The 19,166-nt window shown below is 40.2% G+C and overlaps 1 protein-coding gene across 2 annotated transcripts in view; it reads left to right on the top strand.

Moving 5' to 3' along the window:
* Positions 1-19,166, top strand: part of arhgap22b (Rho GTPase activating protein 22b) — a 32,851-nt gene that overhangs the window by 9,722 nt on the left and 3,963 nt on the right. Inside the window, exons 2-4 of one of the 2 annotated variants that reach the window (XM_028029081.1) lie at positions 1,676-1,875; positions 4,869-4,956; positions 16,550-16,678. In XM_028029081.1, the coding sequence (XP_027884882.1) occupies positions 1,676-1,875; positions 4,869-4,956; positions 16,550-16,678 (417 nt within the window). Of the gene's footprint in view, positions 1-1,675; positions 1,876-4,868; positions 4,957-10,573; positions 10,968-16,549; positions 16,679-19,166 lie in introns of those variants that run through there. The other variant, XM_028029082.1, reaches the window with a different exon arrangement.

A 19,166-nucleotide genomic window follows, 5' to 3' on the forward strand; every position in this document is an offset into this window, starting at 1 on the left:
TTTAACAGTGGGCAAAGATTACTACTAGACTGCATTGAGCTTAATTTAAATAGAAAACTGACACTACTTTGGTTACCAGTGCTAAGACCGTTCTATTATTTTGTCTATTATATTTCTGAGTCCAGTTTAAGCTGTTTAATTATTCCGTAAATAATTCCAGTGTTGCAAATGCACCAGCTTATTACACCAACAACCTTTTGAGTCGGCACTCTGATTAGCTCTAAACTGACAAGTCATGCCTGTTAAGGTTTAAACATATGCTGGAGGTAGGAAGGAGAGTCATTAAAAAGGATAAATATTGATTTTTTTTCCCTTCCTATTCTTCCACCCGTTGCTTTAGCGACATCTGAAAATTGATCACGTCCAAGAGTGTGCGTGTGCAGGCGTGTGTGTGTGTGTGGGGGTGTGCGCGCGTGGTTTGAGAGTGGACCACCAAGGAGGCTTTCTGCACAATTGAGCTGTAGAAGTTCTAATAAATCAATCAATATCTTTGATCTGCTACTAATGCTAAAAACAAGAATTTGATGCAAAATGTTGAGTTACTGAAGATTCTTTTCCTCATCCAAACACTTATGTTGGAATCAACAAGGTTTTGGGTACAACTGTAACGCCCAACAGGACAATACAACAATTCAAATGATCACTCTGGTTGCAAAACAGCATGAAGCTCCACCAACATGTTTGACACGTAGATTTTCCAGAAGGCATTTCGATCGTCTACAGGCCTTATTTAGGATTAAAAGTGTTTGTTTTGGAGCAGGAGCTTCTTTTGTCCCCAGCATCCTTTAAGTCCATGTTGATGTTCACCGTCGCTGGTAATGTTAGGATTTTGTTTTTAAGCTTTGGATTCATCCTTTTCTACAAATGATAAAGTGTTCATTTTTTGTATTTTAAGCAATACAGCGCTTATTTGCTTATTTATTCATTAATTGAACTGTTTATTTGCATATTTTAATGCCTTTAAAAATATTGCATACAAAAGACTTGTGACTAAATGAAAAACCTGAAGTGCAAATTTTTTTTATCTGATTACTCAATTATTTTTGTAATCAATTATTCTGATGATTAGCCTATAGCTGCAGGCCTAATTGCAGCTATATAAAAGTGTCTTTTTAAAAAGTGACATTTTTAAACCATATTAATCTACTATTTAACAGAGATCAATCTGAGCAGCGCCACAGCTCAATAGCTGCTCTGCCTTTTAAACCCGTCCTGGCCTGAGCTCAGGTTTCACACGTTTGCTCAAAATCAGTCAGCCAGTCCCATGTGGTCCTATTATCTGCTGCTCTGCTGGGGTGTAGAGCAAAACAATCTCTTCCAAGGACCTCTGAAATTGAAGTGGGGCATTCCCGTCACTTGAGGCTGTGTGGAACGGCTGTGTGTACATTTCTTCTCTTCTCTGTTGTGTCTGCTCTATTGTTACAGTATTTATGTCTGCAGTCCCAATCCTCGTTCAGACAGGAGAACTAGCAGCCTGGGGCAGACGGTTGTAAGTGGTCATGTCTGAGGAACTGCAGAGCAAGTGTGTATAAAGATTACAGAACAGGGAGATAAAATCCAATTTGCCGTGTTTGGAAGCAGAAAATACGCGAGGCAATAAACTGAAGGAATAACAAATCTGCCCTATGTCTTTATATAAAAACATCTCGTATGTGTGGCTTTTGCTTGTTTGCAGCCAGGTCGAAGAGCATGGTGATGGGCGAGGTGTCGCGAGGCCCGTGCAGGCCAGCCTCCCCCAGCCTCCAGGAGGGGGCCCTGAAGGCCGGATGGCTGAAAAAGCAACGCAGCATCATGAAGAACTGGCAGCTACGCTGGTTTGTGCTGCGCTCAGATCAGCTCTACTTCTACAAAGATGAAGAAGAAACCAAACCACAGGTAATGTTTCAGACATATCAGGGGCTTAGGTCAATAAAACTCACAACCTGTATACACTTGGTATATTACACAAACATGCTCATGGATTAACGTGGAAAAACAAAAGGTCATTTGAAAGTATACAAGTGATGGTTAAAGATGAAGTATTTTGTTTCACAAAAGCATTCCATGTTAAACTTTACACTATTGGAGGGTTCTCTGTATGACGATTGCCAAGCATTTCAAAGGTTACAGTTTTAAAAACAGTCAAAATTCTGTCATACCGTTCTAACACTTCAAAGTATTTTGAATGAGATGCAAAGTACCAAAGTGACTGGAGGAAAAATTACCACCACCACCACCAATACCCAAGTCAGCAAGTTGGTATCAATAGCTGAGATTTTTTTTTTATTGCACCAGCGGTCTTTATTCAACAGTAGCTGGACAGTAGGAAGGGCAGAAAGAGAAGGGAATTCTGTCAGTGTAACACACACCTCAATAGATCTCAATCCAATGAATCATCTTTGGGATGTAGTGAAACGTTTGATGTGCATCATGGGTGTGTAGGCAGTAAAACTGCAGCAGTTTCATGTTGCCATCCGGTCACCACAGACAAGAATCTCCAAGGAATGTAACCCAAACATTGAAATAAGGACATTCTGTAAGCAAAAAGCTTTACTACTACAGTGAAAATCCTTCCAGTGGGAATTTCTTTACTATTGCGCCCAGATGCTGACTCATATTTTCCCAATGAGAGAGTGAGAGAATGGAACACCCGTGATTTGACGATCATGTAACCCAGGAGAACGCACGCATTCCTTTAAATGCATGTGATAATCACCTTATACAATCTTGCCAAACTCTGAACTCATATCGATCCTGATCTTCACTCTGCATGACTACTGCTCATTTAAAGCAGTCCTACCCTTTAGTGCCATTATCATCCTCCCACCCACACAGTGACTGAAGGCCTTGACAGTCCGTTCTTCAATCAGATCTTGCCAATACTCATTCACCCTGAATTGATTTGAAACTCCCAATGGATTTAGCTGCAACCTCACACACACACACACACACGCACACACAATCACCTCCCCCTAAAAACCTAATATGTGACTGTCAGTCTACCCTTTTTACACCCCCTCCTCTTCTAATCGATTGGGAATCCAAAGGCTAGAGTGGAGTTGGTTGTGTCTTTGTGGGGGTGAGAAGACTAATCTCGGAAACCGAACAAGACTACCCCCTAAAGAGATAAAAGGATGTGATAATTGGCATCAGGAAAGCCGATACTGAGGGGGGATCTAGACAGGTTTTCTCCTCCCTTTCATCATGCAGAGATAAATCCACTACAGGGAAAATGGACTCTGGTTATCAGACAATGGATGATGGGAACTGCCATTAATGAACACAAAACACAGCCCACCCTCAGATACAAGATTATTTTAAAGTGATGAGGCCAGAGAAGCTTTTATGGCCTCTCTTTATTGCTAAATGTTTTTAACAATATGTTCAGATGTCAAGATCATCACGATCGTCTTGTAGTCGTCTTATCTTATTTAGTACTGTTGCATTGCAGCAAGAAGATCCTGGGCTCGAATCCCGGCCCGGGGTCTTTCTGCATGGAGTTTTCATGTTCTCCATGTGCATGCGTGGGTTCTCCCTGGGTACTCTGGCTTTCTTCCACAGTCCAAAAACATGACTTTCAGGTTGACTGATCTCTCTAATTTCTCCTTAGGTGTGAGTGTGTGCATTATCGTCTCTGTGTTGCCCTGTGATGGACATCAGCACCCCTCACAACCCCTCTAGGGATAAGCATGTTTGATAATGGATGGATGGATACTTGCACAGAAATGACTGTTGGGATGCTAAAACATGTGTTCATAACAATGCATAGCTGAACTGTTTGAGGAAGTATTTCTTCCCCCCTGGTATGCTTCTAGGAAAAACACAGATTTATGAACTCACCACGCTTAACTGGGCTGCAGCTTCTCATGAGCTTGCACACTTACACACAATTTCAAAAGCATTGGCTAAAATGAGTCTCCCATCAGTCAGCACAATCAACTGTTTGATTTGTGTTCTCAAGTTACGAGTTGCCTTTATTCCTCTACCCATTCATCTTCAGCCAGCTACTACCCGTGTTATTCTGAGCACACAGCTCCCGTGGGATATTCATCCTGCCATGCCCCTGAGCCCCATCAATCCAGAACCCCCCCTTCCGCCCCTTCCATTTGTTTCCATAGCAACTAATGCTGGCGACAGCCCAGCCCTTCTGGCTGAAGCGGTTTTGGCAGACTCTGCACACCGTTTGATGGAGGGTGCCAGTGAAGAGATTAACGGGGGTGGGGGGTGACCTGCAGAGGCTGGCATCTTTTTGCAGCTTTCTTGGCCCCTGCGTCTTGGAGGCTAAATGGATATTGATCTGGATAATGTATTCTGATAATCTGTGTTGGTTCTGGTTCAATCACAGAAGTGGCTAAGCTTAAGAGGTGTTACATAAGAAAAGGAGAAGAAAGAGAAAGCAGAGGAGGAAATATTTTTCTAAAGAACGTAGATCTACACATGTTGGAAAAATCCAAAATGAATGCAGGTTAAAACACAAGGGATGCATGCTTGTGTGAACGCTTGTTTACAGGCTGTCCACTCCACGTTTTTGAGTTCTGTCTTAGTCTTTTGGTTTTTCATACTTGTGTTTTCTTTTTTTTCTCAGCTGTATAATTATTGTTGTTTTTATCGTGTATTGTTTTTTTTTTTTTTTACCTTTTTATATTTTTCTTTATTTTGTTGTTTCTATTGTTTGCAACTAGGTATGGATGGATGGGGAGAAGTACGGGATGGAACAAAAACAAAATGCCATGTTTGCTTTTCTCATGTGGTCAATGACCTGTTGTTGATGGATGATTAAATAAAATTATTTTAAAAAACACAAGGGATAGAAATAAAAGAGTGTCTTAAAGTAAAGATGTACTTCACTTTGACACAGTTATTTAACTGAATTTCCCTGTGTGTCTCAGGGCTTTATACCCCTACAGGGATGTCAGGTCAATGAGCTCACGGCCAACCCAGACGAACCAGGCAGGCACCTCTTTGAGATCGTACCAGGTGAGAACCGATACCTTCCTTCTTACTCATCTTTGTCCTCTTTGATTTAATGCACCAGTCTCACAAAACGCCATTCGACTCCACTTTTTCCAAGCTCACTCCTAATATCCAAATATTCATCCAGCAGAGGGCGCCGTTTCTCTAGTCACTTTCCTCTCTTCTCACACTCTTGAATCATTTACCACAGTGTCAAGAAAATCCGAGCTCATCCCACTTCCCCATGCTGGAGATTTTAGTTTAACAGTAATAATAAATAAAGTTATCTTTAAAATGAATCACTCAAGTGATATCAAGGCCCAACAGTAGACTTAAGTGTCAATAAAATAAATCTAGTTGTGTGTGTTGTTTTTGTCTCATGCAAACTTTGCTTTAATTCTACTTTTTTTCTATCTAATCATAAGAAATCACAGTCAGTCAGAGAGAGTCATTAAACAGGAAAAGCAGGTTTCCTGGAAAAAGAGGAAGTTTCCAGCCTGCAGATTTATAAAAATAGCTGAGACTATTTTAAAGCATGAAAGTTTTAAAAAATTAAATCTAAACATTTTGAGTAATTTGATAAGATTCAAAGTAAAATACTTATATTAATATTGATTTACTTGTAATAATACTTACACTTATATTTGTGAGAACACTTACAAGAAAAACAAGTAACTGTAACTTTGGTATTAAATAATTAGAATCATGGATTATTCTTGGTTTCTTTTCAGAAAAAACATCTGTAATAACTCACATTAAGATCATAATAAGAGTAACTAATAAGTTATGGTTATAAAATCATAAATGAATGATAGATCAGAGAAGCTGAAGAAAATAAATGTGATATAAGTTATGGTTATAAAATTATAAATGAATGCTAAATCAGAGAAGCTAAAGAAAATAAATGTGATATAAATGTGATTTTGACATTGAACTTGAAATGGTGTAAAAGGTTGTAAAACTGCAATTAAACATCACTGATATGTTGGAGGTAGATGGTAGGTGAAAGGTGACAGGCTAAGGGAAACAGGGGAACTAACAGGAGAGCAGAGATGATCAGCACCTTATAAGGAAACAGGAGGTTGAGCAGCCCTGAGACATTGGCACAGACATCATGACATGATGTCTCTTAAGACAGTGACGGATATGAGATCATCTGTCTAAGCAGACAGATGAACCCTATATAAGGTGGGTGCAAAAGAGGAACCTTTTGTTGGATCCTCCGGGCAGCTTTGAGCCAAGATCGAGATGGACAAAGAACTCTGCAGCTGAAGAAGAGCCGGAGCCACGGAGCCGGAGACTGTCCTGCACATGGAGACCAACCCGTCAGGCCCACAATCTGTGGCTTCGAATCGCACTTCTCTCATCGGCTGGGTTCTGACCCCAAAGACAAAGATGAAGACAAAGACAAGGAAGAAGAACTGGTGCCTTTTTTCCTGCCAGCACCAAGTCCTGTGTGACCTCAGCATCCATGCGGAGAAGAAGCTCATCGGACCTGCGGAGATCCTGGCCTTCATCGATCAACATCTTCCTCCTGCTGCCACACCTTCTTCGTCATCAAGCCAGGTCTGGGGTTCGAAACGCCAAACTCCGTCCGTCTCGCTCTAAGGTTCCTTTTTTAGTTCTCAGTGTCAGCAGTAGGGAAAGATAGACTAGATGATTGATTTTACTTATTTGATTATTTCTGCTACTGAATTAAGCTGTACTGACCCTTGCAAAAATGCCTTACTAATAAAATATTTAGCATAAAGAAAATCTAAAAGATGTTGTGGACATTCAGTTAATGAGTCACCTTAAAGTTCTTTGATGGTTGTAAAATAGCTGTGATGTTTGATTCTGGAGAGGAAAAAGTGGAAAATGTTTTTAGGTTGCTGGTAGCCCATATTTAAAACAACATCCTTGGGACTCGCCCGAGTCACTAAAACCTACCTGGTTCAATAACAAGAGCAAGTTGCAAAATAGAGAACGAGCGACCGTTAACAGGTGTGCTCTGTGAAACTAGTTGGCTGTAGGCTGCTCAGTCTGGCTAATTCACAGGGGGAAGAAGGGTGGGACACCTGGATGTAGGCCGTCAGATAACCAGGCGAATCGTTTCTCGAAACCAGCTTAAACAGAGTTTACTTCAGTTCTGGACAGGGTAAATCCCAGCAGATTTAGGAAACTCAACGTACCCGTTAGACGGAGAGCTGGTAGCACATCTCCCCTCTCAGAAGAGGAAGTACGAGAGTGAGAGAGTAGAGACAGAAAGGAGGGGGGGGGTGTTGCGCAACAACAACAGGGACTGACAAAGTGACAGTCAATTTCAAGGTGGCAGAAGATTGTCTAGCTTGAAAAGAAAAAAAAAAGCACCTCACCCTCCACCTCTTTTAGCTGCTGTGAGACTTTAGATTTCAGAGGCGTAGGAGAGCGGTCATGCTTCACACACCAACTGACAGAGAACCCTTGACCGTTGCTTGTACGCGTCTTCAGACCAGCAAAAAGCTTTACTATGCAGAATTATTGTAGTTCCTACTATAAACTGGGCAGGAGTTTTGACAATTCTTCAGAAATTATAGACCTTTGGATTTTTTTTTTGGACTCCAAAATCAGTTTTGATGTGTATCTGAGATCATTATTGTTTTGGAACACCCAACTGTGTTTAAGATTTCTCACAGTTTCACTTTTTATAGCTCATCAGGATCACTGGCAATGAAAGACTTGTAGCACAATGCCAAAGATATATATATACAGTATATATATATATATATATATATATATATATATATATATATATATATATATATATATATGACTGAAAGATAGACGTCACTGTTTGTGGATATTGCTTGTGTGTCAGATTTACAGGCATTCAAGATATGCGTGAATGCAAAGAAGTTTTTTTTTGGGGGGGGGGGTTTGTTTTGGCTCTATTGGCCTTTATTTTGATAGTGAATTGACAAGACCGTGGGCAACGAGAGAAGAGGAAGGACGTGCAACAAAGGTCATTAGGCCAGGACTCAAACCTGTAGCAGCCATGAGGACTAAGCCCTCCATAAGTGGGTTGTGGTTTACCCTTCCGCCACCACAGGACCCGGTGATTGGAGATTCTTGGTTGAGAACACGCAAACTCCACGTAAGAATGTCATGGATTCAAAACCCATGACATTCTTACTGCAAGGCAACAGTGATACTAACCGTACCACTGTATATTTCATTATTAAATTGGAGGTTAACAAGTGTTGTAATCCAAATATAAAGATCAAGGCTCATCGCAGTCAATAACTATATATTCCTCATGCTTTCCTTCAGCATTTGTTTGTTGGTCTCTTCTTGTGTTTAGAATAGTTGACAGGTTTGCGAGTGTCTGTGTATTTCTTCCTAACCAGTCAATATTACAGGAGGGTGTGATTCCCCCCATGAGCTTCAAACTGACAGGTCTGCACAGCTGGACCCGGAGAAGAGCAGGGAGTTTGACCAAAAATTCAGACAGCTGAGGAGGGAAGTTGTCAAGTGGAAAGAGAAAGGGGGAGGAAGCAAGACATGATTGGGGGCGAGCATTTTGAAAAGATATGTGGACTATCACTGGTGGAAGTTATCGCAAGTGTTTTTAAGATTTTTATGGATCCACAGGGAAGAAACTTAGGTTACCATACTCCCTCTTTATTCAATCTAACCCTCTGAGAATGACAGACAGTAAGGCTTTACTTACTTACTGCTGTGTGAAAGGAAGAGGTTTGAAGCTTTAGATTGCACATGGTGTTCAGCAGTTATGGTGAAATAAAGGAAATTTGCATGTTTTCTTTAGGATTTTGGTAAAAAGTGACAAATAGGGTGATTGACACCAACAAACGGTTGCGTATCATAAGTTTAACTGCAGTTGTCCATTATCCACAGTCAGCTTCAGCTGAGTTATAAAATGTAAATACCGAGAAATGGCAAAAACATTTACAACTGATTCTGAGATTTACATTTAACCTTGGAAGCTACCAAATTAGATTAATATGGTTTAACTTCTTGTCTGAAAAGAACCATCACTGGCATATGTTCATGGCAATCTAGTGTTTGTCATCAACACTCTTATGATTTTAAACTGTGTATTTTAATGCATTCAATGATCAATCAAATTATTCAAAACAATAAAAGCCACATTTTCAAATCCAGAATGTGGGATAAACACATTGAAAGCACAAACGGATATAACAGAGCATATTGGCTGCACTTCATTTAGTTATCTTGTGTTCCACTGAGGCGTTGCTCTCAATTGCAACCTGCTTAAACTGTAGACATGTTGTTACAAGACACAAAACGGTTACCTTTTAAATCAATCCTCCCATGCCTGGCTTACTCAGACATTTTAAAATTCCTCTCAGATTCTGGAAATTGTGAGCCCTGAATCAATAACTGCATCACCAAGGAGTGTTTTTGTTACTGTCAAATGGTAATGCTTAGTGCGGCACATTCTCCGATTGGAAAAAGTATTGATTTGGGGGTAAACTGATAAAGCCTGATCAACTTTCAAATAGGAATCTAACAGTTTCTTGAAGCCTTCCTAGTAAAAAAAAAATTCCAGCAACTTGCACCTTTTAATCATCATTTGCAGTTTATCCAATTGGTATCTTAAATTTAAAAATCAGTGCTAGCTCACCAGCCATAAGACTTGCAATAGACACAAGAGGGAATAGCTTTTTCTATCATTTTTGTGGAAAAGAAATCAGCAACAATTGGAAAATGACTGGGTCCATTTAAAGTAGTGCTAGAATTAGCACAATAAGCTACTGCAATAGTGCTAATGCAGCAATGCAATTTACTATTAGGTATTTATTGCTAATGCTATCCATTCAGGTGGTATGCAGTGTTGGTTTTATTTGCCGAGCAGCCGAGGTTTTCCACAAAGTTCTTCAATTGACGTGTTGTATGACTAGCCTGGTAAAAAGCAGCTCTATGTTCTATGTTCTAATGCTTACTCTGACATTTTAAAATTTCTTTCTGATTCTGGAAATGGAATGTGCCACAGTTCAGCTTTTGGGCTCTTGGTTTTGGAGAAACGATTGTTTGCTGTAGGTGTGGACTGTGCTGAAGTTTAAAATTTTACCCAATCACTAACGTTTGGGTCAAAACCAGAAAGGTTTTGTAGGTAATGCTCCAGTTCAATGCTTTGAAGCTTACCGGAAATTGCCTGCACTGTAAACAACCAACCTCCACTGTGAAGAGAGAAGTGCCAAGTCAAACGAGATGGATGTTAATTCAATATTTGGAGACGTGGCCAACCGGATGGCTTCTTTAACCTCCCCCACCTACATTGCCAACTACAGGAAGACTACATTTCTAAAACGCCGCAGAAAATCTACGTCCTCATTGACAGCATTGCTGATTGGTCAGGTTGAAATTCTGCTGGAGAAATCCAGGTCAATGGAAGAAAGCCCAGATGGAGCACCAAAGGGAGATGAGAATAGAATGGAACTGCACAAGAAAGCAATGACCAAGCTATTGTATGATAAATGCTTTCATTGTTTCCAAAGATTAGATCCAGTTGGACTTGAGAAACACTTTCAGAGTTGCCTGTGTTCATGGAGCTTGACTGGCTTTATAGGTTTTCCCTGTGTGTGAGTGGGTATGAGTTTGTCTGACAAAGCTTAGAGGACAGCCCATCTCCCAGTTACTCCTCACAGACACTCTAAAGAGACAGAGAGAAAAACTTGTTCCACCCCTCCTCGGGGATTTGCCTCTCCCCAGGGGGGCTGAGAGTACAGACCTGCTGCCGGCACTGCTGAGTGAGAGAGCAACGGAAGAAAAGAGAGCATGAAAAGACTGAGGTGTAGGAAGCAGGGCTCGTCTGACGGTTTCAGTTTCTACCAGAGTTGAGTATGCCTCAGCGGGAGGTTCTGGCCACCGGCACACCTACCTGCGTGCCGATCGGCTTCCAGAAGGAGCCCGTGTTGTTGGAGGAGCTGCCTCTTCATGCCGGAGCCCTAGGCCCAAGCCTCTCCCCACTGCAGCCTGAGACATGGGGCCGGTCTGCTGCAAGCCGGACAGACTGAAAAAACAACATCTCCAAGGTAACAGGAAACAGATGCTGGAGAGTTTTTACAAGTGTGGCAGACAGTGAAGTGGAGACCCGAGTGGCTTTGAGACTGCTAGAGGCTAAGATTTACAGCAGAATCGGAACAAACTGTTTTTGTGTTTTGAGTTAGGCAGTCATTTGGGGCTCATTTTACTTCTGGGATTTAAACATTTGAGGAAGACTTAAGCATAATGTACATGAGTGAAATGTGCCGCTTACGATGGCAATAGCTTTCTCTCAGGCATCTTTTGTGGAAAGAAAGAAAAAACTGTGGCGATAAAAGTTTGAGCTTTTTTTTGTACTTTAGCATACATAGCTTACATATTTCACTCAGGTCCCTCAGGACCTGGTCCAAGTCAGCCAGTTCCTCCAAAAGACAGAACCCCCAACCCTAACTTCCATTTGGTGACTTAACTCAAAAGTTTCTTTCTACATGCAAGGAATGGTCCAACCAATATACCACAAAAAGGAGGTATATGTACATCTTCTTAGGCAAGAAGATGTTATGACATTAAGGGTGCATTCACATCAACCCTGCTTAATCTGCTTTAATTGAACTCTAGTTTGTTTGCTTAGAAAGTCCGGTTCACTTGGGGAGGGGTAAAAGCACAAACTCTGAAGAGGACCAAAAGGAGTGAACTCTGTTCTGCCTACAAACCTACATCTCAATTCGGTTGACGTAAACTCTAGTGCAGTATGAATGCATGTGGATGCCAAGCAGGGCGAATACTAGTCTAAAAGTAAGAAGCAGACTAGGAAAGCAGGAAGCAGGCTACAGCATAGGGCAGTGGTTCTCAACCTTTTTTGGGCCAGCGCCCCCTATCTATCATCCAGGTGCCTTACCGCCCACATCAAAGAAGATGTCGGCTACTTGCACCAAATATTATTTCATGATTAATATTACTATCATTATTGTTGCTGTCTTGATTTTCATAGTTTCTGCATTTATCATCAAAAATGTATCATCATTTTTAAAGGTGTCTAAGAAAAATGCAATGGACATTCAATTTAAAATTGGTACGCCTATCAGCAGCCAATCAGAGTGGAAAAAAATTCTTGTTCTGTGCCATTTTCTGATGTTCTTTGTTAAATCTTGCATAAAATGAGCAGATGGAAAATGTACAATTCCAGCTTTGAACAATTTTCAAACTTACTTTGCTCTGCAACAGTAAAATTGCAACTGTATTAATCAGAACTTTTCTTCTCTTCAGTGTTTCTGTCCGTTTCTGGTGGTGCAGCTCTGTGCTGCCTTCAGGAGAATGGGACATCAGTGTATCATCCATAAAATGTAATCCACATGGCATTTACTGTGCAAACCAGAGCTTTAAGAACAAAAGTTTAGGTCCTTTTAATGTCATACAAATGGGACAGAACCATGGATGTTAATTTCAATAAAACTGTCTATTCATTTATAGATTAATAGTTTTACTGTACAGAAATTGCAAAAAACAAAGCTGATACTTAATCAAATCCCAATGTGTCAAATTGGAAGTGTCATGGAGTCACTTAGCATCATGACATTAACACAGACATGAAAAATAATACTGAAGAAATAAATCTATAAAAATAAAATCTAATTAAAAGCACAAGTGATAAGTTTCTTACTGTTATGGTCTGTAAAATACATTTATTCTAAGAACTAGATATGGTCTCAACAAAACCAGGCACTTCAATAATATTATCTTTTATCTGAAAGTAGTGTCTGTTTGTTCTTGCCATATAGTATCCTGTATTAATTATTGCTCAAAAGGCCTTGCCATATAGGTTTATTCCTTTGTATTTAGTTTCTTAGTTTGTTCTTGCATTTTGTTCTTTGTACATTTCCACTTAGTTTCCTTTGATTAGTTTGATCTTTTCTTTGTTTGCCATGTCCTCTTTAGTTTCCCTCTTTTTATTAGTTTGCGTCCCCTTTATATTGACATGCCATCTTCCCTCATCATGCCATTCACCTGCTGTGCTGCCTCATCATCTGATCTGCCCTCATTTAAGCTCTTGATTTTTCACTGTTCAGCATGAATCAGGATCAGACTCTCTGTTTTCATATCCTGATTCACATCCAGTTTGTTCCTGTTTCTGAGTTTTGCTCAATGTGTGCGTCTTTTTTTTCTCTCTTTTTTTTAAACGGTGCAGAGCTGTCAGGGAGCAAATTGATGGGGAAAGGCAGACTGACATACCTGTTACGACGACGGAAAAAATCCCAGTAAACTGATAAGTGAGATTTCGAAGTGCTGGCACAGCCGTTGCATACCAGACCACTTACAGCACCGATGTTAACTCTATAAAATGAATGCACTCTATAGTGAGCACACTAAATAATCATGCCAAAAAATGCCTATTTTGGCATAATAATGCCTTCCACTCATGGGAGGATTTTTTTCTTATTTAAATGGGTTCATTTTTCTGAGGGGTACACAGTGAGGGTATCGTGATTTTAGTCATTACATGTTTATAAGAGCGATATTCCGTTGTCCTTCCATGGAAGCGTGCATCATCCAGATGAACATTAAAACACTTTTCAATACAAGTTGCTGCTTTGACACAACTACATCACTGCCAAACCACATGTATAAAAACCCTCAATAGGACATAAGATATTTGAAAACCAGACAGAAAACCAGAGAAGTGAATCACAGGAAGGCCGTTAGCCGGTGTAACACTTAACTGATGCGGTGAAGCTACCAGTAGCAGGAACACAGAGCTGCGCCAAGAAGCTAACAGAAACACTGAAGAGAAGAAGAGCTGCCACAGTTGCACACCTCAGTTTTTAGCAAGTAGCTCAAAGTCTAAATGGCTATTGTTGTGCTTATAAGGGGTAAAGTTAACCTTCGCGCAAAACCCCCCCAAAGAAATCGCAGCACCCCCTACTGTCCTCTGAACGCCCCCATTTAGAAACACTAGTGTAGGGCATTCTGGGTAAATACAACCAAGGCAAATACACGAGAGAAAAGGCATGCGGTCTTTTGCCAAAGACAAAAGAGAAAGCCTACAACCTCTAAAATCCGACACCACTCCACTTTTGTTTAGATTTTGTAAAGAAGGAAGTTGCGCTCGGTGTCTTCTTCAGAGGTTTTTGTCTCCCTTCCGTCAGTAGTTGTTGGTGCAGCACCACCACAGGTGAAAGTAGCACCAGGTCTGGTGGACCAAGATAGATCTACATCTACAGCTGTGGTTCCCTACTCACCAAAACACACATACACCCTACTGCTGCTCAAGTGTTCAAATTCACTGAGCAGGTTAAAAGTACTGGTGGGCATCTCTGGCTCTTATCTTCCCGATAAAACTTTCCATCACAACAAGTCATTCTCCGTAATCCGTGTCATTCCACAAGGTACAGTTCTGTACCTTTATTATTTCACTTTTCATCCTTCCATTTGCAGACATAATTTAATCTTTTCTGATATTTCCAACTACATCTAAACTTCAGTGTGAACTCCACAGTCAACACAGCCATCTACTAGGACATGTTAGAAGAATACTTCATGTTCTCCTCTCCCAACATGCAGTCCAGCAGGACTTGGCACCTGCCCACACTGCCAAAAGCTGCTTATAAGACCACAGTGTTCCTGTTCTTGATTGGCCAACAAACTCTCCTGACCTTTAACCCCATAGAAAATCTGTGGGTTGTTAAGAGGAATATGAGAGACGCCAGACCCAACAAAGGTAGAGAACTGAAGGCAGCATCAAACAGGGTTTCCATTACAGCTGCGCAGTGCCACAGGCTGATCTCCATGCCACGTCACATTGACGCAGTAATTGCAGCAAAAGTAGCCTCAGCCAAGAACAGAGTGCATGAATATACATCCTTTTTATTTATATGTTTTTCCAAGACACTGAATTTGGGGTCTCCTTAATATGCAAGCCATAGTTATCAAAATTACAAGACCAAATGGTTTCACTTTGTGAAATGAATATTTACAAAATATAAGCTAAGCTTTCTGAAATGAGTGACAAATACGTAAGAGACTTTTTTGGGGAAGTACTTGTATTCCTTGACTTGATTTCTTATTAATTGTTAGAAGAAATTATTTCATTCCCAATTCACTGTTTAGTCCCCTGTCAGTTTAGGTACTGTTCACACTGAACATCTTTACTTTCGTTTTGTTGTTCACTACTCTGCTGTTGCTGACCAACACGAGCACAAAGCCCATCTCCTGCTTGGCAAAACAAAAACACATCTCGATGGTCCAGAAAGCTTTGGGGAAAATATGTGAAATATCATGGATGTTGTGTATCCTTACAGCATTTCAGTAAAAGAGCAAAACACCACAAGTGTGTATCACTGGAGATACAGGATGAGATGCATCCAGACTCCTCGTCTTTTTTGATAACTGAGTTTGCTCGGGCAGATTGAATCATTCATTTGATTTCCGTGTTGATAATTTGTAAACCTTGTGTTCCTGAATGAAGCTAGATTATATTCCTGTTCTCCTGGTTGGTACGGTCATACGGTGCCGCCCTGCTCATCATGAGAGTGTGACTTTAAAAAGCTGGGTGACAATGGCCCTCAGCTTCCATTGAACTGCTGTTTAAATTTGGTTAAATGACTGTGACAACAATGACTGTGGCAACACCACCGCCCGACACTAATGGCTCCAAACAAGAAAACAGAGACATTCTCTGAATTACTCAAGTGCGTGCTAAAAAGATTTTAAAAAGTTATTTTTTTATTTCTTGCTTCATTCTGATTTTTTCTTTTCATAGAATTTCTTATTTAGCAGTATTACCTTATAGCAATCTTAATTATGTTTCTTTTTTCCCCCCCAGATTTTGTGTCTTTATATGCAGTGTATCAGTGTGTTTATGTGCTGATATTTTAGCTAAAACAAGCTGCTCAGGATTAGGTCAAGCACTTTGAGCAGAACTGATGGAGCCATCTAGTGGCGAGATGGATGTAATGCATCTTTGTTCACCTTTAGAAAACAGATGGTTTGAGAGAATTTTGCATAACTCCAAAAGTAATAAAAATAGTGTAAAAATTGTTTGATTGTATAACATTATAGCAAACAATAACACATAAGCCGAGGTGGATAGATTGTGGCTGAATTAGAACAATTCCTCCAAGATTAGTGGTTTAGAGGTCAATTACTTTTTCCTCACAGAACCATGTAACTTTTTATTTTTCTGCCTTCATAATCATCTTCATTTAAATACTGCATTTTGAGTTTACTTGTGACATTGGACTAAAATTGGTTTGATGATTTGAAACACTGCAGTGTGTCAAAAATACAAAATAAGAAAAGGTAATCCGGAAGGAGGGTAAAGACTTTCACACCAGTAAGGAGTTCAACTTTGCTATACTCTGATGCCGGCAGCTAGCCCACATCTTTACATGAAGGTCAGCATTTCTCATGTGAACACATTGCCAATAAACAGTAGACATTGTCTATAATAATAATAATGTCTTTTTCGCCACGTCTTATTCTGCATATTTGACGTATTAACTTCCTTTCAAACTAATTCGAGATGCTTTAGTTTAAACTTCCCACACCGTTTCATTCCCATTACTATGTCATACGTGTCTCGCATGTTCAGTCACCTGTACTCCTCTCTCAACTCCTCGTCTTTGTCCCTCGCCAGGTGGAACGGGAGAGAAGGACCGTGCCCCGATTAGCCATGAATCCTTCCTGCTCATGGCAAGCTCGCAGACCGACATGGACGACTGGGTCAAGGCCATACGGCGGGTCATCTGGGCGCCATTTGGCGGAGGTAAACTCAAGCTTCAACCAAAAACACATGGAAAAGATATGGTTTATGTAGGGAAGATGAAGACCAACATTCTTCAGAATCACAGAGATGTTAAAAAAAAACAATGCTTATAAAGTCTGAAGACTGACCTCCAAAAGTGGGGAAAATGTTGATTTTCTGTCGGCCACACAGGCTCCAAAAATCTACAAAATGCATTTGAAACAAGATTTTAATGCCAACATCATACCTGATGTTGGAAATGCCAACATCATACCTGACCTTTAGCTTATCTGTGTCAAGTTAGATGATATAGCCGCTCTGTCCAGTTCCTAGCCAGCAACATCTTCACAAACATGATCCAGTCTATCTATTCCAGGAAAGTTCCAATATAGACTAAATTAGATCACAGGGAGCTTCTATTTTGTTTCTGCCCTCAGCTGAGGGGAACCTGTTGGTGTGTGACTGGTTTTGGTTTGAATGATGGTTGGTTTGATGCAGGAACCAACTAGTCTGATGTTAATAATTAGCTTCACATCCCAGATTAGTTAACTTCAGAGGATAGAAACATATCCAGACATGTCTGACTGTATAGAGGACCAAGGCGCAGCTGAACACCAGTGTCTTATGTTACCACAGCAACTATATTAATAGTGGCATAAATATGGAGTAACTTACCAATAATATCGTGGATGACATCACTGGCAGACTTGTTATATTTGTCATTCTGTCTCAAGCAGAAGCTTCTTTAACTTGTACATTATTAAACTACTTTCAAACTTTTTTTTTGTATATCCACTGTATTGCTTAGAGTATAAAACTGAAAAGAAGTATTTAACAACGGGTAAAACTACAGCAGAAATATATTTTAAAAAAGGTAACCATATTAGCCAGCTTTGTAGCATTAGCTTAGCAACGTCTTGCTTGAGCCAGTTAGCTCAAATCTTACAAGGAAAAAGAAACATAACCCTAAACTGTGACAGTGTGAGGAAATTAGCAACAATTACATCAATGGAGATAATAAACTCGGTTCTGTATGTGGCTCGGTTATGTTTCCAGCCGCCATCTCAGATTCACGGGTCCTGGAGAGGTGTGTGGGCGTGGGCGTGTGTGTGTGTGTCTGTCTCGTCTCGGTTCACAGTCCAGAATAGACCTGTCGCCAGCTCTCGGAGCTGAGGTCAACAACGCATTGACCTCCACGTGTTCTTCTGCTGTGCTGCAGTCGTCTAGTTTGCCTCGGCTTACTTGATTCGGTTCTGGAGTTTGGAAATGAAGGATTAATCCCCTGGTTCCCCATAGTGAAATGCCAAACACGGGATGGATTAACGGAGTGAAATGCGGCTGTGGGATGTATGAAAGACGCTCTCTGCTGCCGTGCAGCTCCTGCATGGTGAAGTACCACGATTACTGCGAGCTGTCAGCCAGCTGTGACTGCTGCAGCCAGTCAGACAGTAATTAGTTGCTAATTCAATACACCTGCGCTGCCAGAATAGCTGGTTTATGCTAAGTATATTTATGTTTTTATTAAGTATTAAGTTAAATAAATAGTGCTTAACTAATTATTAAGTTAGTAAGGACTAAAGTTGGGGGTGAATTGTATTGATCTAACATTTATTCTAACAACATTTTGTCTTAATGTATCATTTTAAAGTCACTTTCATATTGTTATTGCATTATGATCAAGCATTTATCTATTTTAATTTCACCATGAACTATTATATCTAGAAATAAGCAACATAAATAGGACATTACGATCATAATGATTATTATGCATATGTATAGACAGACAGATAGATAGGATGCATTACACTCATATGCACAAAAAACATGTATATGCATTTAGACTTTCAAATATGTTTGAGAGATAAATTCACAATGCTACCACTATTTATTGTTTAAATATTATTCTATATTACAATATTTAAATGTTTAAATATTACACTATCAAATATAGCAAAAAATATATATATACATACTGTATATATAATTTGAAAATAATGGCACAAAAACATCCAATGAGGATGGGAAGGTGAAATAGCTAGACAAGAGTTCTGTCTGGACACGCTGTTGGCTGGTGCATGTGGTGTATGTGTTACTGACTGACTGTACTCCCAAGAGCAGAAATAAGGAAATACATAGATAAGACGGTTTCACACTGTGCGTATTAATGTATAATTAGATATAAGCATTTGGTGGGGTGTCAAGTGTTCACGGATTTCAGCTATTTGCAGGTTAGGGTTGTGGCCACCCACCAGAGTGAATCCCCTTGTTCCACATTCAAGAAAAGACCTTTTGAATCGCTGTCTACTGTAACCAGTCCCACCAGTTTTTCATCATTCTCCGATAAGGGAAATTCATGCAAAATAAGCAGATACCCACATTTTTCCGTGACAATGCATAATTGTGAGTTTACTGCACATTTTCCACAAAAATTGTCAAAAAGATTGGGTTTAAGTCACTGCTCACTCTGACCTGCAGGTGACAGTATGTCTTACTAATACCACACTTCTGC

The sequence above is a fragment of the Xiphophorus couchianus genome, chromosome 10, assembly GCF_001444195.1.
Source record: "Xiphophorus couchianus chromosome 10, X_couchianus-1.0, whole genome shotgun sequence".
Classification (NCBI taxonomy): domain Eukaryota; kingdom Metazoa; phylum Chordata; class Actinopteri; order Cyprinodontiformes; family Poeciliidae; genus Xiphophorus; species Xiphophorus couchianus.